This window comes from Hypanus sabinus, chromosome 4, assembly GCF_030144855.1.
Source record: "Hypanus sabinus isolate sHypSab1 chromosome 4, sHypSab1.hap1, whole genome shotgun sequence".
Classification (NCBI taxonomy): Eukaryota; Metazoa; Chordata; class Chondrichthyes; order Myliobatiformes; family Dasyatidae; genus Hypanus; species Hypanus sabinus.
This window is the reverse complement of record NC_082709.1, coordinates 143,912,892-143,934,708: the sequence shown is the minus strand read 5'-3', so window position 1 is coordinate 143,934,708 and position 21,817 is coordinate 143,912,892. Positions and strand designations below refer to the sequence as shown.

Below are 21,817 nucleotides of genomic sequence, written 5' to 3'. Positions count from 1 at the left end.
GTTGCTGCTTTTATTCCTGTCACACTGGACACTCACCAATATTCTTACCAAGTGAATTGCCCTATGACAGATGCCATAGGTCCATAGCATCTGTCATGCACTGCCCCTGATACACCTAGAAAACATGAACACTGACCCTGCTAATATGGTGAACTGAATACCGGGGCTTTGGGTCTACTCTGGGGATTTGGATCTGAGGACTCAATTTGGGTCGGAATGCTGTTGTCACTTCTATTGTTTGCTTGTTTTATTTTGTTTTGTTTCTCTGTGATAACTGGGAGTTTGTCTTTTTTTAATTGGGTTCTTTCGGATTTCTTGCTTTGTGACTGCCTATTAAATAAACAAATCTCGAGGTTGTATAATCTAGACATTCATTGGTAATAAATGCACTTTGAATCTTTGACACTATGGCAGAATGCTCTTTCTGGATTTCAGTTCAGTATTCAACACTGTCGTCTCACAGACCTTGGTGAACAAACTCCTACTCCTCGGACTAAATTCACCATAGTGCAAGTGGGTGTGGACTTCCTTACCGACGGACCTCAGATGTTCAAGCTGCACCTCTCTCCCCATCATCCTCAACACTTTAGCTCTCCAGGGATGTGTGCTGAGCCTATTGCTGTACACTCTGCTCACACATGACTGCACAGCCAAACACCTGTGTAAACACGTTGTCAAGTTCACCGATGACAGGACAATAGTGGGTTTCATCATCAACAACGAGGAGATGACCTACAGAGAGGAGGTGGAAGAGCTTGAGGCCTGGTGCCAAGCAAATAACCTTTTTTGAATGTTAACAAGACAAAGGAGAAGGTTATCGACTTAAGGAGAATTCGCACCACTTACACCCCTCTTTACACCAGCAGCTTAGCCATGGAAACTGCAAGCGGTTTCAAACTTCTGGGAGTGCATATCTGACACAACTTCTCATGGTTCCAGAACACATCCTATGCAATCAAGAAAGCTCATCGATGCCTCTTCTTTTTGAGGAGGCTGAAGAGAGCTGGACTATGTTCATCAATACTCATGACCTTCGACAGATGCGCAGTAGAAATCATCCTAACATACTGCATCACTGCTTGGTACAGAAATTGCACTGTGGTGTCAGAAAGGCTCTACAAACAGGTGGTCACAACTGCCTGACACATCAACATTGTTTGCATACCTGCCATCAAAAACATATATACAGAAAAGGTGTCAGAAAATGGCCAGAAATATCCTGCTCATGTATTGTTTGTCTCACTCCCATCAGGGAGGAGGCTACATAGCATTTACGCTAGTACCATCAGACACAAAAGCTGTTATTTTCCTTAAGCAATAAGGCTGATCAACACCTCCACCCACAAACCCAACCACCATGTCCCCAACTACCAGTACTATACCTGTCAGAGTCACCTTATGTACGGACACTCCTGTGCCTAGCGTTACTTTAAGTACATAAAAAAAAATGCCCTATATTTAGAAGCTATCTTATGTATTTATATTATGTATTTTTTGTGCTGTATCGGATCTGGAGTAACAATTACTTTGTTCTCCTGTACTCTTGTGTACTGGAAATTAAATTAAACAATCTTGAATCCTTTTGCATTTCAGATAACTATCCAATGGAATCCCACTCATCAGAGGTTCCATATATCATTAGGAACTGTAGGTCCAAATTCTGGCTGCAGTAACTGCCACAACATCATTCTCCATCAGCTTCAAGAAATGTTCAACAAATCACCAAATGTTGTACAGTTACTACAGGTACTTGCATTTATTTATTTATCTATCTATCTATTTAAGAAAGCTTGTTATGCTTCCAGCTTTCTTTAACAATGTTATTGTGGAATGTTGGAAACTGTAAGTTCAGCTATTATTAGCAGTTAATGTTAATTACATAGCATGAACTGGTATAAAACAGTGGGATTTGAGTGGTTCTAGTACTGGCCGATAATTGTTTAACAACTGATACTAAAGGCAGGATACAAAGTAATAGGATTCTTTTTTTTTGAAATAATACACATTCCATATTGGGAAAGACCTGAAGGTTTCATTGGCAGATATTGTGGCGACCCATTTCCTGGCACATCCGAACCGGCTCACAATTAGATAGCCTACAGGGGTTTGCGAGCACAGAGCTTTGGAGCCTCTGCGCCACGGGGGGGGGGGGCATGTTGAGGGAGGCTTAAAAGTGAGGCTGAGGATTTCGAATAAAGTTTTTTCCTTCAACTGCAGTTACCGACTCCGTGTCGTAATTTTAGCGCTGCGTGTAGCACACCGCTACAATTGGTGACCCCGATGGTCCAAACGATTTTTGGACCAGAAATGACCGACGCCGCCTCTGTTCATGTGGTTTCGTTGAAACTGCCGGGTTTCTGGACACAGCGACCGAACCTATGGTTCCAGCAAGCCGAAGCCCAATTCCACGTTCGCCAGATCACCTCAGAAGACACCCGCTACTACTACATGGTGAGCTCCCTCGACCAGGACACAGCGGCCCAGGTGGCGGAGTTCGTACAGTCGCCCCCGGCAGACGGCAAGTACACGGAATTCAAAGGACTTTCGGACTCTCACAGCGCGAGCAGACTGCCCGTTTACTGCACCTGGATGGCTTGGGCGACAGACCTCCATCGGCTTTAATGAATGAGATGTTGTCTCTGGCCGACGGACACACACCCTGCCTCATGTTTGAGCAGGCATTCCTGGAGCAGCTGCCCGAGGACATACGCCTGCTGCTGTCCGACGCGGATTTCAGTGACCCCCGGAAGGTGGCAGCCCAGGCGGACTTGCTGTGGAACGCCAAAAAGGTGAGCGGGGCGTCCATCGCACAGATTTCCCAGCCACGCTCCCAGCAGCAAACTAGTCCAGGCCCGGCCGCAGAGCCCGCCAACCCCCGGTCCAAGGAACACTGGTGCTTCTACCACCAGCGGTGGGGCGCAGAAGCCCGCCGTTGTCGCCCACCCTGCAAGTTCCCGGGAAACGCCAGGGCCAGCCACCGCTGATGGCTACGGCGGCTGGCCATCGGGATAGCCTCCTGTATGTGTGGGATAGAAGGTCGGGACGCCGGTTTTTGGTTTATGCTGGTGCCGAGATCAGCGTTTTACCTCCGACGAGTTACGACTCCTGCAGCAGGGCACCGGGTCCCCCCCTGAGGGCCGTGAACGGCAGCACAGTAAGGACCTATGGCACCCGTCAGGTGCAGCTACAGTTCGGCTCCAGCCAGTTCACGTGGGACTTTACACTGGCCGCCATAGCCCAACCGCTTCTGGGTGCGGATTTTTTGCGGGCTCACAGCCTACTGGTCGACCTGCCCAGGAAGAGACTGGTACACGCCGAGACCTTTCAGACGTTCTCCCTGGGTGCAGCCCAGTTGCCAGCCCCTCACGCTGTCCGACAACGACTTCACCAGGGTCCTGGCGGATTTCCCATCGGTTCTGGCACAGCAGTTCACAGCGGCCATGCCCCGACACGGCGTACAGCACCACATCCCGACCCAGGGACCACCCCTCCACGCCCGCGCTCGGCGGCTTCCCCGGGACAAGCTCCAACTGGCGAAGGAGGAGTTCCAGAGGATGGAGGAATTGGGGATCATCCGGCGGTCCGACAGCCCATGGGCCTCCCCCCTGCACATGGTGCCCAAAGCGACGGGAGGCTGGAAATCGTGCGGCGACTACCGCAGGCTGAACTAGGCTACCACACCGGACCGCTACCCTGTGCCGCACATTCAGGACTTTGCAGCAAACCTGCACGGCACACGGATCTTCTCCAAGGTAGACTTAGTCCGAGGGTACCATCAAATCCCGATGCATCCTGACGAAGTCCCCAAAACGGCTCTCATCACCCCGTTTGGCCTTTTCGAGTTCCTCCGCATGCCGTTCGGCCTGAAGAATGCCGCACAGACGTTCCAGCGGTTAATGGACGCGGTGGGACGGGACCTGGACTTCGCGTTCATCTATTTGGGCGACATCCTCATAGCCAGCAGCAGTCGTCAGGAGCATCTGTCCCACCTCCGTCAACTCTGCGCCCGACTGAGTGAGTACGGTCTTACAATCAACCCCGCCAAATGCCAGTTCGGACTCGATACCATTGACTTCCTGGGCCACAGGATTACTAAAGACGGGGCAACCCCTCTGCCGGCTAAGGTAGATGCGGTCCGCCACTTCCCCCGACCCACCACGATCAAAGGCCTTCAGGAATTCGTAGGTATGGTCAATTTCTACCACCGCTTCCTCCCTTCAGCTGCACGGATCATGCGCCCCCTGTTCGCCCTGATGTCGGGTCCGAGCAAGGACATTACCTGGGACGAGGAGTCTGCCGCCGCTTTCGTTCAAACGAAGGAAGCTTTGGCGAACGCCGCAATGCTAGTACATCCCAGAATGGACGCCCCTACCGCCCTCACAGTGGACGCATCAAACACGGCAGTCGGTGGGGTGCTGGAGCAACTCATCGCAGGTTGCTGGCAACCCCTGGCGTTTTTCAGCAAACACCTGCGGCCGCCCGAGCTCAAGTACAGTGCTTTCGACCGGGAACTGTTGGCGCTCTACCTGGCAATCCGGCATTTCAGGTACTTCCTAGAAGGTCGGCCCTTCACCGCGTTCACGGACCACAAACCGCTTACCTTTGCGTTTACGAAAGCATCCGACCCCTGGTCATCCTGCCAGCAACGCCACCTATCCTACATCTCTGAATACACGACGGATGTCCGGCACGTCTCGGGTAAGGACAATGTCGTGGCGGATGTGCTCTCTCGCCCTACCGTTCATGCCCTTTCCCAAGGGGTAGACTTTGAGGCACTGGCAGAGGCGCAGCAGGCGGATGAGGAGATTCCGAGTTACAGAACCGCAGTCTCCGGTTTGCAGCTCCAGGACCTCCCCTGCAGGCCCTGGTGAGGGGACCCTTCTCTGTGACGTCGCCACCGGCCAGCCCCGTCCCGTCGTCCCGACAGCCTGGCGGCGCCGTGTTTTCGACTCCATTCATAACTTGGCGCCAAGAAGGAGCTTAGGACTGCTCGGGGATAAAGGGAGGAACATGTGCCTGGAGTAGGAGGAAGTGGGGGAGATCATTAACTGATACCTTGCTTCAGTATTCATCAGTGAGAGGGACCTTGATGAATGTGAGGTCAGTGTAGAATAGACTAAACAGACTATTGTGCTGGAGCATGCTGAGGTTAAGAAGAGGCAGTACTGGAACCTTTGAAGAACATTAGGATAGTTAAGTCCCAGGCCAAGCAGTATACATTCCAGATTACTACGGGAAGCAAGGGAAGAGATTGTTGGGACGTTGACAATAATCAGCATCCTCACTGGCCACAGGAATAGTACTGGAAGATTGGATGATGGCAAATAAAAACATAGAAAAGCTACAGAACAGTACAGGCCCTTTGGCCCACAATGCTGTGCCAAACATGTACTTATTTAGAAATTATCTAGGGTTACCTATAGCCCTCTATTTATCTGAGCTCCATATGCCTGTCCGGGAGTCTCTTAAAAGACCATAACCTGTTGCATCTTTGTTCACGTAACAAATCCTGGGATTATCCTGGGAATGATAGACCAGTGAGTCTTACACCAGTGGTGGGCAAAATAATGGAGAGGATTCTTAGAGACAGGATTTTTGAGCCTTGAGAGAAGCATAGTCTTATCAGAAATAGTCAGCGTGGCTCTCTGAGGGGCAACTCGTGCCTCACGAGTCTGATTGACTTTTTTGAGGAAGTGACGAAACAAATTGATGAAGGTAGAGTAGTGGCTGTGGTGTATATAGATTCTACTAAGACATTTGACAGGGTTCCTCATGGACCCTCATTCAGGAATCATGAGGCACTATTCCATAAGACCACAAAGACGGAGCAGAATTAGGCCATTCAGTCCATCGAGTCTGCTCCACCATTTCATCATGGCTGATCCCAGCTCCCATTCAACCTGCCCTCTTACCGTATCCCTTGATGCCCTGACCAGTCAGGAATATATCAACTTTCATTTTGAATATACTCATGTACTTGGCCTCCACTGCAGCCTGTGGCAGAGCATTCCACAGATTCACCATTCTTTGGCTACAAATATTCCTCCTTACTTCTGTTCTAAAAGGTTGCCCCTCAATTTTGATGCTGTGCCCTCTAGTTCTGGATACCCCTACCAGAGGAAACATTCTCTCCTCATTCACCTCATCTAGTCCTTTCAAAGTTCGATAGGTTCCAATGAGATCCCCCTGCATTCTTCTAAATTCCAGCGAGCACAGTCCCAAAGTTGTCAAACACTGTTCAGATGTTAACTCCTTTATTCTCAGAATCATCCTTGTGAACACTGTCAGGACTGTCTCCAATGACAACACATCCTTTTTGAGATAAGGGACCCAAAACTGGGCATGGGCATTCCATGAGCACGAACATGTGTTTGGAATTGGCTAGCCTACAGAAGGCATGGAGTTGTAGTAAATGGAGCATATTCTGCCTGGAGATCAGTGACTAGTGGTGTTCTGCGGGTATCTGTTTTGGGACCCTACTCTTTGTGATTTTTATAAATTAGTTTGATAAGTTGAGTTAGTAGGTTTGCAGATGACATGAGGTTTGGTGGTGGGTGTAGAAGGTTGTCATAGGTTATGACTGGACAAGGACAGGATGCAGAGCTGGTCTGCGAAGTGGCAGATGGAGCTCAGTCAGAAAAAGGGTGAAGTGATGCACGTTGATAGGTTGAACTTGAAGGCAGAATACATGGTTAATGGCAGAATTATTATCAGTATGGAGGAACAGAGGGAACTTGGGGGTCAACATCCATAGATCCCTCAAAGTTGCCACGTATGTTGACAGTGTTTAAGAAACTGTATGGTGCATTGACCTTTTGTAGTCGAGGGATTGAATTTAAGAGCTGTGAGGTAATGTTGCAACTCTAAAACTCTGGTGAGATCACACTTGGAGTATTGCGTTCATTTCTGGTTGCTTCATTATAGAAAGGATGCAGAAACATTAGAGAAGGTGCAGAGGAGATTTACCAGGATGCTACATGGGTTAGAGAAAATGTCTTGTGGGGAAAGGTTGCTCGAGCTAGGGTTTCTCTTTTTGGAGTGAACAAGGAGTAGAGCCAACTTGATAGAAGTGTGTAAGATTATAAGAGGCATAGATAGAGTAGACGGCCGTGACTTTATCCAAGGATGACAATGGCTAACGCCAGAGGACATTATTTTAAGGTGAATGGAAGAGAGTTTAAGGGAGATGTCAGAGATGGTCTGTTTACAGAGAGGGTAAGTGTCTGGAATGCAAGATGAGAGAAAATAGTGCATTTTGAGCTGTGTAGGATGAAAGGGTTTAATTGATCTTGGAGAAAGTTAAAAGCACAGCATAACAAAGTGGGTTGAAGGACCTGTACAGTACTGTACTGCTCTATGTTTTACTATTTTGTCATTGTCAAATCTGAACATCATAACAGCAACTGTTAGTCTTCCCTTTTGCTGTGAAATGGGTGACATCTCTTTGACCTTTGTTAGTGAGAGTGAGAGCTTGTGGCATGTCGAACTATCGGGTAAACAATAGTTTTTATTGACTGCAGATCATGGTCTCTCTTTGCGGGCTTTGGTAGTGAGTGTTGACGCTTTTTGCTGAAATGGGTGGGGGCGAGGTTGATGCTTGCTGCTACTTGCACAGCTGAGGGGGGAAATGGGGGCTTTGGGGTTCTAACATTTTTCTGTCATTCATTCTTTTGGGGTTCTTTTTTTGTGGATGTCTATGCAGACTAAGTATTTCAGATTCTATACTATATACATTCTCTGATAGTAAACGGAACCACTGAACCATGAATGTGTGGCTCTGAATCCCAACACCTACTTGTTCATTATTAGATTTTTGCAGGACACCATAATCACATACTACTAATTAGTATTTGTCCAATATCTGTACTTTGTCTCCAGCTATGTTCCTAAATTTTGCACTGAATCAATAATTCCATAGTTTTTAGTCATCCATTATTAAAAGCTTTCTAAAGTCTGTATAAATAGCAAGCGTAGATATTCTTTTCACAAGCTGTTAAATAGTATTTGACCCTAAATATTAACTCTACTCTTTACACGTGTGCTACACAACTACACATTCACTTCTATTGATTTCTTTTATCCTCTTATGCACTACATCATCTGGATCTTAATAGCTTTGAATATATCAATCGCCTTTCTTTCTCTTCCTATCAAATTAATTCAGCCAAACATCTATACATAAAAGTACAGGATCAAACTGTTTTACCCATGTATTGTAAACTTGAACTGTAGTGAAGAAAGAAGATGATGAGGTGCTGTAATTGTGCTACCACCTCCAGTCTTTGCCCATTAACTTAATAGTTGCTCACAAGCATTGGGTACTATAGCTCTACTCTTGTTTGATCTCATGAAGCATCTCACAGTTCACTTATTTTTTTAAAAATTGTGCACTGAGTAGTTCTACGTTGGATGAGGGTAAGTGGGCAGCAACAGAACAGAAGGAAGGAGTCACAAAAAGCACAGTAATTTGATACCATTTTTGGTTATGACTTAACCAGGTTAATAATAATTTGATAGAATTTACAATATGGCAAATTGTTAGTGTTATACATGTCCTATTTCACATGGTTGCATTCATACCATGTAATGATTGAGGTAGAAAGTATCAATCTGAATTTTTTTTTGTTTTGTTGCACATGTGGCAATACAAAATACCATCTGTTTTGAAATGTTCCTCACATCAATTTAGCCAATCTCTTCATTTTGCAAAGATCTAAATTTCCCTTCAGGATATGGGTCTGCCATGTCAATTGTTTTTCAGTGCAGTCCTTGCTGACCACCTTGAACTGTAATGCTAACTAGTCATCATTAGGAACTATCATTATAGATTTTGAGATGGCATTCAATAATGGTCTGTATTTCCTTCTATTTTAATTCAAAATGGCTTTATTCCAAGTATTCTCCAAAGGGTTGTGGATGCTTTAAATGTCCAAGGAATCAAGAAATATTGCTGCTAATGTGGGAAAGTGGAGTAGAGTATCAGCCATAATTTTATTAAATAGTAGAGTCGACTTGAGTAATCTGGCTACTACTCCCAACTTCTCATGGTTTTGTAACTGAGGCAATTATTGTGTCATTGTCACCACGAGAATTCAGCTCATTGGTTCAGTTAGTGAATTGTCCCCAGTATTATTGAATTGTAGAAATACAGATGCTGTGTTGTGTTTTTCTGTACAAATCAACAATTTGTTAACTGTTTCAAATGTGTGGAAGAGATATAATCTTGATTTTGTTTTCTCTCCACAGATATTGTATGATACACAAGCACCACTCAATGCCATCAATAAACTCCCAACAGTGCCAATGCTGGGACTTACACATCGAACAAATACAGTCTATCAATGTTTTTCAATACTACCACAGTCACCCACACACATCAGACTTGCTTTCCGTAATATGTACTGTATTGACATTTACTGTCAAAGTCGTGGTGTGGTGGCTATCCGTGATGGTGCCTACAGTCTTTTTGACAACAGTAAGATCGTAGAAGGATTCCATCCGGCTCCAGGCTTAAAGGTCTGTCATTGATCAGATTGCTGAAGAGAACTAAACAGTAGTGATCTTTAAGTACATTGCACTTACGTATGGTCATTTTATTCCTATCAAAACAGTGCAACTACAGTGCCTATTAAATGTATTTACCTCTTTTGAAGTTTTCATGTTTTATTGCTATGCAACATTTACTCAGAGTGGATTTAATTTGGTTTTTCTGACACTGATCAACAGAAAAGACTCTTCCATGTCAAAATGAAAATGGATTGCTACAAAGTGATCTAAATTAATTACAAATGTAAAACACAAAATAATTAATTGCAGAAGTATTCGCCCCCTTCAAGTCAGTATTTAGTCAATGCACCTTTGGCAGCAATTACAGCCATGAGTCTGTGTAGATAGGTCTGTATCAGCTTTGCACATCTGGACACTGCAATATTTCCCCATTCTTTTTTCAAAACTGCTCAAGCTCTGTCAGATTGCATGGGATCGTCAGTGAACAGCCATTTTCAAGTCCTGCCAAAAATTCACAATTGGATTAAGGTCTGGACTCTGACTTGATCACTCGAGGACATTAACTTTGTTGTTTTTAAGCCATTCTTGTGCAGCTTTGGCTTTATGCTTGGGGTCATTGTCTTGCTGGAAAACAAATCTTCTCCCAAGTCACAGTTCTCTTGTAGACTGCATCACGTTTACCTTTCGGATTTCCCTGTATTTTGCTGCATATATTTTACCCCCTACTTTCACAAGCCTTCCAGTGCCTGCTGCCATGAAGCATCCCCACAGCATGATACAGCCACCACCATGTTTTGTAGTAGGGATGGTGTGTTTTTCATGATGAGTAGTGTTTGGCTTATGCCAAACATAGTGTTTAGTTTGATGGCCAAAAAGCTCAATTTTGTTTTCATCAGATTATAGAACCTTCTTCCAGCTGGCTTCAGAGTCTTCCACATATCTTCAGGCAAACTCGCTGAGAGTTCAGATGAGGATTTTCAACAATGGCTTTTTCTTTGCCTCTCTCCCATAAAGCTGCGACTCGTGAAGCATCAGTTGTATGCGCAGTCTCTCCCATTTCAGCCACTGAAACTTATAACTCCTCCAGATTTGTCACATATTTTTTGGTGGCCTCCCTCACTAGTCCTTCTTACACGTTCATTCAGTTTTTGAGGACAGCCTGCTGTAGGCAGATTTACAGCTGTGCCATGTTCTTTCCATTTATTGATGATTGATTAAACTATACTCCAAGGGATATTCAGTAACTTGAAAATTTTCTTGTATCTATCTCCTGACTTGTGTTTTTCAATAACTTTTTTGAGGAGTTTGGAGTGTTCTTTTGGCTTCATGGAGCAATTTTTGCCAGGATACTGACTCAGCAGCAGTTGGACATTCCAGATACAGGTGTACTTTTAATATAATCAGTTCAAACATCTTGACTGCATATGCTCTGTTTAACGAATTATGTGACTTCTAAGACCAATTGGCTGCACCAGTGATATTTGGTGTGTCATGTTAAGGGGGGGGGGGGTGAATACTTGCACAATTATTTTGCGTTTTATATTTGTAATTAATTTAAATCACTTTGTAGAGATATGTTTTCACTTTGACATGGAAGTCTTGCTCTGTTAATCAGTGTCAAAAAAAGCCAAATTAAATCCACTGTGATTCAACATTGTAAAACAATAAAACATGAAAACCTTCAAGGCAAAGGTGAATATTTTATATAGGCACTGTATCGACTGAAGGTGGCTTAAGCAATTCATTCCTTCAAAGATACAAACCTGCTATGGATCTTGTATGTACTAAATTCTGAATGCAGCACTTCTTTGTGTTAACAATACTGAATTAATTAGAATTGTTTTTATTATTTTATGGGAAGTAAACTATTTTAAAAGATGATCAGTTTGTAAAACAAAAATATATTTGCTAGTCTGTACCAAGGAATTCTTGATCTTTTATTAGCAAATTATGAATTGATCCAGATAGAACTTTATTTAAAGCAATAAGGTTGCATTGTAAAAAGAATGTGACAGCAATGAACAACCCTGTTATGATACACTTCATGTGCATAAAGCTTAATATTCTTATAATCTATTGCTTTGTGCAATACAACAGAAGAATTATTTAAATTTTGCTCATTTTCCAGACCTTTTTGAACATGTTTGTAGACAGTACCCAAGATGCACGTAGACGATCAGTGAATGAAGATGACAACCCACCATCTCCTATTGGTGGAGACATGATAGAATCATTAATGTCTCAGCTTCAGTCACAGCCACAACAGGTTTGTATGCATGTTGAGTCATGGATGAAGTATGTTGGTCATACTTGTGGGTTAAAATACCTTCTACACCCAATATGGAGCAGTCAAAACAAGCAAAGCTTATGCAAGAGAATGGTTACTAGCTGTATTAATTAATCAGCAATATAAGGCCATAGAGGTGCTATATTTAGTTCGACCCCAATATTAATATTTGAAAATGGTTGGGAAGATAATATGTGCCTTCGTGTACTTAATCAAGCGGTTACTCTTAAGTTATTATTGTCACATGGAAAATTAAGAATGGTAAAGGCCATTCTGTAAAGGGGAAAAACATTGGGTTTACCATCTTTATCTGATATAAAAATTATTAAATCCTATTTGTCTTGAAGCTGAATACAATTGTTTTTCTCTTTCCCCAGTCTTTTGCCAAATCTGGTACAACAGTAACATATCCTCTGACATCACCGCCTACATCCTACCACAATACAGTGACTCCATCACAACAAATACTGCCTACACAATCACCTGGTGAGTAATGAGTGCAGTTCACCACATGTAATAATTCTAAATATCAAAGCTTGTTATGGTGCAAAACATATAGCCACTTGCTATTGAAAATTAATATTTTGCATTGCTATATGGCAATGATGACTACACCAAATTTTTATGTATTTTGAGAAGTCTTGAGAGATGCAATGCTCAAGGTAAGTCATAAAATACACAAAAGCAAACACCAGGTTCCAAGGCAATCACATAGGGAGCCAGTTAGCTGACTCTTTTCTCTTTCTGGTTGATTGGGTGAATTAGAGCATTAGGTTTGTGCAAATGAGCAACAAAAAGCTTATTTTAATTAATTCCCTAGAGTTATATACTGATCTTTAAATTAATGCTGTTATACATAGAATTTTAGAAGGTATTTGACAATGCAGGCTCCAAGGTTATTGTGGAAATTAAAAAGCTCAGTATAGAAGACAATGTTTTGTGAAAGGAAATTAGCTGACAAACAGGAAATGACAAAGCATAAACTTATCTTTTATCTGCCTGCCTGAGAAGATGCAATACGTCCTTTGCCATTTGAATTGGTGCTTGACCCTCAATATTTAAATAACTTGGATGAAGGCACAGAACAGATAGTTGTTAAAGTTTTAATGACATAAAGACTATAAGACATAGGACCAGTATTAGGTTTTTTGGCCCTCAAGTCTGCTCTGCTTTTCTCCATGACTAATCCATTTCCCTTTCAACCCCATTTTTTTATCTTCTTCCCATAACATTTCACACCCTGACTTGAATCTCCGCCTTAAATACACCCAATGGCCTGACCTCCACAGCAGTCTGTGGTAACGAATTCCACAGATTCAGCACACTTGGCTAAAGAAATTCCTCCCTATCTCCATTCTAAATGGACTTCCCTCTATTCTAAAGGTATGTCCTCTGGTCCTGGATTCCCCCTACCATAGGAAACTTCCTCTCCACATCCACTTTATCTAGCCCTTTCAACATTTGATATGATTCAATGAGGTTTCCCCCTTCATTCTTCTAAATTCTAGCCAGCAAAGGCCCACAGCCATCAATTGGTCCTCATATGATAAGTCTGTCATTCCTGGAATCATTCTCGTGTACCTCCTCTGAACTCTCTCCAATATCAGCACATCCTTTCTTAAATAAGGAGCAGTGTTTATCTATCATGATTCCCCTGCTGCTTTGGAGGTTGCATATAAACTCCCAGTTCTCTAGCCTCTTGAACCTTGGGCCAGCAGAAGCACTGGTGATAGATAACAACTGGATGCAGAGAATTAAAAGTGGGAAAATGACTAGAGGATAGGAAATAGAAAGGAAGAGAGAGACACTGAAGAAGCGGTCTGAGAGATGGAGAACAAACTAGCTTCTCCATTATTGCTTAGTTGTTCCCTCCTCGTGCTTACCCTGTGAATTCATGAAGTAAATTCGAAAAGATATGGAGAAAAGGAAAGGCAAGAAAGGGGAAGAGAGATAGAGCAGATATTTTCCTCTCACTTTCCTCTGGGTCCGTCTCCTCTCCTCTTCCAACCTCTCTGCTTTTCTCTCCTTTACACCTTGCTCGCATATCATGTCCTCCTTTTGATAAGAGAGTTTTTCACCTTTCTTAACTTTTCAATTAATGAGTTGCATTTCAATTTGTATAGAATTTTAAGCATACATTTTCAACACTTTAATTAATTGGCAATGGGTGCAGTCATGATATCTACATATTGGCTCATTTAGTCCATCTAAATGCAAATTAAGCAATAGATTGCCAGCAGCGTTTCAAAATGAAACTTGTACTTCGTGCAGGAAATTTACATCCAGCAAATTCGCCAAGTGGTGCAATTCGTGCACCTTCGCCAGCATCATTTGGACCCTCTCCCTCTCCATCTTCCCTTGGAATTACAGCAAACTTCGCAAGTCCACATGGTGAGCTTTTCTAATTTAATGATTAAAATTAATTAATACATGCTTTGTCCATTGGATTGGTATCTGTAAGCTTTGTTCCTATAGATAGATGAGTAATTTCTTGATGGTCATAGTTATTGGAAGACCTTGAAAGATTTGTTTCTGGCTTTTTAATATACATCTGTATATTGTATATTGCTATTTAAAACATTACTCATGTGTCAGCTTTTTTTCTTATTTCAAATTAATATATTGAAATTTGCCTTTTAATTTTGACCTGTAATCTTGCAATGCTGTGGTTTTGTTATTACAAAAACAAGCTTTATTTCTTCTTAAAAATTCTGTCAATGAATATTTTCTATATTAAGATTATTATTAATCATTTTATTAATGAAATTTGCAATGAAATTTGTAGTTGAAAGGCTCTTTCTCTTAAATGTTTAGCATGAGCTTGTGTTCTTACTTTGTCAGGAAAAACAGATCTTCCACTTAATGACTGTGAAGAAGCAATATGCACAATGTACTGGAACTTACTAGTTTTTGAAAATGCAACCAACATGATAAAATGGGATACAAATTGAATGATTACTGGCAGAATTACAGCTTCCTAAGAAGGAATACATTTTAAGTGAAATTGAAATTCAAGAATTATTGCGCCTCTTTTATGGGCTTTATGGATTCATAGTTCAGAAATATTCTGCATCATGGATACGTTGTTTTTAAATCTGAGAAACTTCCACAAGATTGGTTTCTAGATTGTCTCTTTTTAAAGGACTTGGATCATGATTGGGCATAGATGTTTTCATTAGTTTCTTTTAGAGAGTTGGTGAAGGAATAATAAGAGTTATAATGTGCTGATTCACTTACTCTTTTATTCAGGAACAATAGATCCGAGTTCGCCTTATTCAATAATGTCACCCAGTCAGCGACCTGGAAACTGGCCTGGATCTCCGCAGTTACCTGGATCAACATTAGCACGCATTCCTGGAATGTCTCCAGCAAATCCATCTTTGCACTCTCCAATTCCTGATGTATCTCACTCCCCAAGAGCTGGAACAAGTATGTTATGACATCTATAATCTTATTTTCAAATAATGTTTTTCTAGAGGAAATAATTGAATGGATTGATTTAAATTCCCATGTCATGCCTGCCAGCCAGCCAATTTTAAGTTTATCAGCATCTTCAGAAAAATAGCAATTAAGCCATATATTTGTATAGACTATCTGCATCTAAATAGTATCTGCATTTCCAGGTTTTTTTTTGACATTCTGGGATCCAAAATCCAAATAGAACAGTTTGGATATTACTGTTTTAATATTACTATGCTGATAAAGATGGCTGAAATCTAGTACAATATTGCACCACAGTTATCAAAATGTGGGAAAACTGATTCGATGTTTTGATGAAGCATACTGCAACCTAATATCATTATGATAATTACTATCTCCTGGTTTAAAATATACTCTGTGCTTAAATCATGGGATAAAATGATGGTTTCAACAGAGGACAGAAATAGCTGACATAGCCACTTAGAATTTACACTCAACTAATAGCATAGAATACCATTGGGAGATCTGAAGCTTGAATCATCTTCAGTTATGTGGAAGAGGATAGGTAATTGGCATAAAATTGTTGTATTGCAGGATAAAGTCTGTCCATATTTTAAAGAAGACCACACTTGAAATGATTTTAACCCAAATTGAGAGCCCTTATGAAAATCAAGAGAGGAATATTCTTAGAAATTTATATAGGCTCATCAGAAATTACCAGAATTTCCAGTTATAAAATGTAACACTCTTAATCTATAATTGGACATCGGAAAATAATTATTTAGGAGGGTGAATGTAGGGAATGTAGGAAAGAGTGTGTCTCATACTGTTATAAGTTTCTTTTTTCTAATATGATTTAAATATTACTTTTTAGTTTGAATTATGCTAAGCTGAATTAGGAGTAAAGCAGATCACAATTAAAAGGGGTTAACCAGAAGTCAGCAAGTTCAACTTGTGGTTCATGTCAAATACGTTTTGATAACTTTAAGTGAAAATAAAACCTTTGCATAAATAGTTAAAGAAAACATAATACCTTGTCTTTTTATTTTTAGGTACTCAAATAATGCCGACCAACATGCCCCCTCCTCGTACACTACCTCAACGTTCTTGGGCTGCATCGATACCTACCATCTTAACACACAATGCCTTGCACATCCTCCTTTGTCCAGCTCCAACACCAGGTCTTGTCCCAGGACTAGCTGGAAGTTACCTTTGTTCCCCATTAGAGCGATTCTTGGGTTCGGTTATGATGAGGCGACACTTACAAAGGATCATACAACAAGAACCAGTAAGAGATATAATTGTTTTCTGGTGAAATCAATAAGTCCTGCAAACTTAAAACCAGCTCATCAACTCTTTTTTGAAAAGGAGAGAAAAACAATTGGATAAATTGGGGATTTATTATAGTGTATTTTGGAGAATATAATCCTTGCAATAATTGTAATATCCAGAGGACTGCAATGTAATTCCCAGTAAGAGTAGTTATGATTTATTAATCAGATTATTAAAAGTAATTTGTAATGTGTCTTTGTTTTCAATTCTAGTTGCAGCTTATAAACTCCAATGAACCTGGTGTGATCATGTTTAAAACTGAAGCATTGAAGTGTCGAGTAGCATTGAACCCACAGACATATCAGACTTTACAGTTTAAAGTAACACCTGAAACAGCAGACCCATGGATGCAAGAAGAACTACAAGTTTTAGAAAAGTTCTTTGAAACAAGAGTGAGTTGTTTTTTTTTTACAATGGTACATTTTTGTCCAACTTTCAATACCAAGTAAGCAACAAAAAATATTAATATTGAGAAGCTATTGTCTTCAGTTCCAGCAGGGTGTGTATTCTAGGCACTAACAGCAACATGCACTCTGATTACTGTCTAAACTAAACTAGGCTGTTTACAAACAGAGGTCATCAGCTGTAGTTGAACCGTCGACTCTTAAATTCACACTGTGAGGAATAATTACAGGTGCCTTTTCAAGTATAGCCACTGTAATAACACAGAAAATATGGTAGGTTAATTGCACCTCTCAAACTTGCCCCTTTGTAATCTTAATCTTGTTTGAGTCCTCATCCATGTCTTGTTCCCTCTGGATTGCTGTTTCAACACTTTCCAGCTGGTCTTCCTGTTTCGATGTATATTTGAGATCCAAGTCACACTGTTGTCAAATATCCTAACTTGTTCACTCACTCAGTTTGAAAATTCTGAATCATTTTGTAGATTCCTTTGTTCCATATTTCTTTAATTCTCCTCCAATCATATAACCTCTTTGATATCAATATGCTTCTAATTTTGATTTTTTGTCCACTGTTCTTAATAGATATGCTATCAGGTTTCAAAGATGTAAAACTTGTAATACTATCATTAAACTGCTTCTCCTTTTTCAAGACATTTTTAACTTCCTTACTTTGACCAAACTTTTTATCAACTACCAAAATTTATCTTCAGATGACATAAAACAAGCCTGAGTTAATGTTCTCTGATGCCATGTTAAAAGAAGTTGCTTTTTATATACAATTGGGGCACCCTTTGAGAGAGAAAGGTAGTGCAGTCTGATGTGATGTGCTTTGGAAATTGAAGATATGAAGCAGTAACACCAAAATCTGCATCAGGAAGCTGATTTTTCTTGATGCTGTGGTTGGCACTCTCCTAAATGGACGTGATAGCCCTGCCCTTTTGCTGAGGTTGGTGTCGCTGCTGTGAGCATTGGGAGGCGCTGCTGAGGCTGGCTGTGTGCATGCGTCGTGGTGTCGCATCACAGTTTCCATGGAAGGTGGAATCGGCTCTGTGAGCATCGTGAGGATTTGCTAAGGCTGGCCGTGGGCATGCATTGTGGTGTCGAGTCACGGTTTCCATGGAAGGTGGAATCTGCTCGGGTTGTGGAAAGCAGGGCCTGTTGATTGACGAACGAGCAATTTTATACAAATACATAATCCTGAACTTTGCATGCATTCTGTAGATTAGCGCATTTGAAGACGATTTAGTTTAAAAAGAAGTGCTGCTGTAATACACCGTTTGGGCTAATTGGAGGTCACAAACAAACAGAGCATGAGTATTTTAGTAGTATATAGATTAATATTAGAAAAAGTAAACTGAATAAAAAGCCAGATCAAAGGTTCTCCTGTGTCTCCAAATGTAAACAGATATTGTATCTAGTCATCCTGTGTAGCACTTAATAGTTTTTTAAAGGTACAAGTCAAATTTTCTTAATGTTTCTTCTGATGTGAAGTTTGCAGTGACAGAAGGTATAACAAAAGAAAAATATCAATTGCTGTCTCATTTTCGCAAAACTCGATGGTTATTTCTTCTTTAGTAAATAATTTTGAAAAACATTCCTGTTAACGTTTTTATTGACCGACTCATTTATAGTTAAGAGATAGACATGCATTTCATTGCACTTTTCACTATCAAAAATATTTTCAAGGAATCTCTTCAAGTGTAGTCTTTGTAATAATACAGAAAACTTGGCAGATAAACTACACCTCTCAAACTCTCAAATGTGATAATATCCAGGTAGAGGCAATTAATATTGTTCATAGTGAAATGGGATTTCTTAAATCCACTGGAAAGGTCAAACAGAGTCTTGGTTGATGTCTTGTCAAAGAGAATCACTGTGAAAGAAGCACCAATTTGTCAGTATTGCACTGAAACATTAGCCTGTATTTGTGTGCTCAAGTTTTGCAGTGGGATATGAAATCTCTAATTCAAAAATAAAATCTGTGCAAGCATACACTAAGTGTTTGACTAGTGCAAAACAATTAAAGTAAAATGTGTAACTGTGGCTCTTAACCCAATTTTGAATTGAGCTGTTTTGTCACTACAGTCCACTTACTTCCATGATAATGTGAAGCAGAACCATATGTTGACTTTTTTTAAAAAAGAAAATTGTTTATGGGTATAAGATTTATTTCCCCATCAAAATAAGTCATTACACTGTTATTTTATCCATTCCTTGAAAAAGCTGATTAAATAATTCCAGTGACTGTTATTAATCTTTTGTTCCCACAAAGAAATAAATAGGTTAGGTTTACTGAACAAAACTCAGAAAATCAAATTAAGTGTATATCTTGCTATTTTTGTTAGTAATAACATTTCCATGTATATCACCTTCTAAACACTACTGTCACGTAATATTTTATTATTGCTGTTTGGCTAGGTTGCTGGTCCACCATTTAAAGCCAATACACTAAATGCCTTTGCCAAGCTACTGGGAGCTCCCACACACATCCTGAGGGATTGTGTGCGCATCATGAAACTAGAACTGGTAAGTGATGATATATCAGATTCTTAACAGCTTCATGAGATTCTAATACAAACACAAAATTCTGTGAATACTCTTATTTTTCTTTGACTTACTATAATCTTCATTCAACATAAGATTTTATAACCTATATTGCCTGGAATGATTGGAGGTTTGAAACTGAATATTAAGACTGTGGATATGTACTTGAAATCTTTCTTGCCCTGCTTGAAATTCTTTATTGCTATTTGTGCTTCAGTTTAATATTTGTGAAAAACACTCCTTCTAAAATAGATAACCTTCATTAAATGTCAGAAGTGATTTTAATTAATACATTTATTTATTACCCAGTTTTATCACTATTTGCAACCTTGCTTGTTAGCATTAAGTTAGAAACGCAAACTGAAGTGGATAAAGTGGCGTGCAATTTGATAGCTCTTAAAACTGTACAATTCGTATAAGCACACTTTAAAATGAGACATGACAACATTAATAAAGTTAAATATGTGTTTCTTTGCTGTGCATTCTTTGTCTTACAGAATGTTGTATCTGCTGAATTAGCTTGACAATATTGCAAAACAATTAGTTTCTTAGTCTGTTTATAGAAGATTACTAGAAATATCAATTTTGGAAGATATTGAACATGCTATGATTGCACATTATACTGACAAAAACCTTTAAGTACTGAAAAGTAGTTATTTTCTTCAAATGGAAGAATACACTGAAAAATATGTACATACCATCTCTTCAGTTGAGATTTTAATAAATAATGTTCTGTTTTGTTATTAAGTTTCCTGATCAAGGCAACCAGCTAAGATGGAATGTGCAGTTCTGTTTGACAATTCCTCCCAGTGCTCCTCCCATTGCTCCCCCCGGGACTCCTGCAGTGGTGCTGAAAACCAAGATGCTATTCTTTGTAAGTAAGGCACCTTTACTTTTAATTCTTCATTATGGATTTACAATTGCTGACTAAAGTCATGCAAATGTAATTCCATAAGTGTAAAAATAATGGATTTGGTGATATAATAGCAAAAATATCAAGGTCCTGTATGTTTAAAAATGGTAATGGTATTGTTCATAGAAAGAGCTTTACTTCATGATGAGTAAGTACATTAATGACTAAGCAAACCGATCAATGATGGATGTTATCCAGCACCTTAAAAATGTATTCAGCCCCCACAACTATTTTCACATTTTACTGTCTCATTTTCTAAATTTAAAATATATTGAAGTAGGATTTTTTGAGCTAATCTACAAAACATTGTGCATTTCAAATGAAAAGAGAAATTCCAAAACCTGTCAACAATTTACTAAAAATTTAAAAAAACAAAATTCTGATGCTGAAAAAGTATTTGTCCCCTTTGTAATTACTATGCTAACTTTCCTCAGGTGCAATATTGTATATTTCCTTGTTTTTCCTTGTTGGCCTGTCCATGAATGCTCTCTAGGTGTTGTTGCACAGACGCTGATAATTTTGTTGAGTTGCAAATGGTATTAAACGTTGTGTACTCTTTAGTGAACACCCCTATTTCTGCCCTTGTGATGGAAGGAGTGCCCTTGATGAACTAGCTGAAGATAGATGGGTCCAAGATTAATTTGGTCCCGAGGAATTCCTGCAGTGAGGGTCTAGGACAGGGGTCAGCAACCTTTACCACTGAAAGAGCCACTTGGACCCGTTTCCCACAGAAAAGAAAACACTGGGAGCCGCAAAACCCGTTTGACATTTAAAATGAAATAACACTGCATACAACGTTTTTTTTTGCCTTTATGCTATGTATAAACAAACTATAATGTGTTGCATTTATGAAATTGATGAACTCCTGCAGAGAAAACGAAATTACATTTCTGCATGCAACAAAAACATTTTGAACTCCGAAAAAAAGACGTTGGGTTGAAAGTTACTTTTAAGTAAAATACTCAATGTCTATTTGAGTCCTTCTTGTATTTATGAAAAACGCTGAACTTAAATTTTCCGCCAGCAGCAAACCAAAAATAACATCAGCCAGCTGTCAGCCTGAAAAATAAAAGGACTATTTCACTGAACAATGAAAAAATATGAATATACATAAAATAATAGGCAATTAAAATATTTATCATACTTGGTTAATGGGATTTCTGCTCCTGGACCTCAGCGCACAGCGTCTGCACATCAGGGCTGTATGACGTCACCTTCATCTTTACACAGGATCGCAAGCTGTCATCTGTGAGGCGTGCGCGATGTTTGTTTTTAATAAAGTTCATGTTGGAGAACACCTGCTCACTTACATATGTGGATCCAAAGATCGACAGGACTCAAAGCGCATACTTTTTAATGTTTACATAAATGTCGGGCATAGCATTCCATGTTTCGAACACAAGTTTGTCC

The 21,817-nt window shown here is 40.3% G+C and overlaps 1 protein-coding gene across 1 annotated transcript in view; it reads left to right on the top strand.

Moving 5' to 3' along the window:
- med14 (mediator complex subunit 14) overlaps window positions 1-21,817 on the top strand; it is a 69,058-nt gene that overhangs the window by 39,087 nt on the left and 8,154 nt on the right. Inside the window, exons 20-29 of the mRNA XM_059968259.1 lie at window positions 1,594-1,746; window positions 9,247-9,516; window positions 11,636-11,773; window positions 12,172-12,280; window positions 14,066-14,185; window positions 15,044-15,223; window positions 16,267-16,502; window positions 16,759-16,938; window positions 19,369-19,476; window positions 20,243-20,368. Of these exons, the coding sequence (XP_059824242.1) occupies window positions 1,594-1,746; window positions 9,247-9,516; window positions 11,636-11,773; window positions 12,172-12,280; window positions 14,066-14,185; window positions 15,044-15,223; window positions 16,267-16,502; window positions 16,759-16,938; window positions 19,369-19,476; window positions 20,243-20,368 (1,620 nt within the window). The remainder of the gene's footprint in view (window positions 1-1,593; window positions 1,747-9,246; window positions 9,517-11,635; window positions 11,774-12,171; window positions 12,281-14,065; window positions 14,186-15,043; window positions 15,224-16,266; window positions 16,503-16,758; window positions 16,939-19,368; window positions 19,477-20,242; window positions 20,369-21,817) is intronic.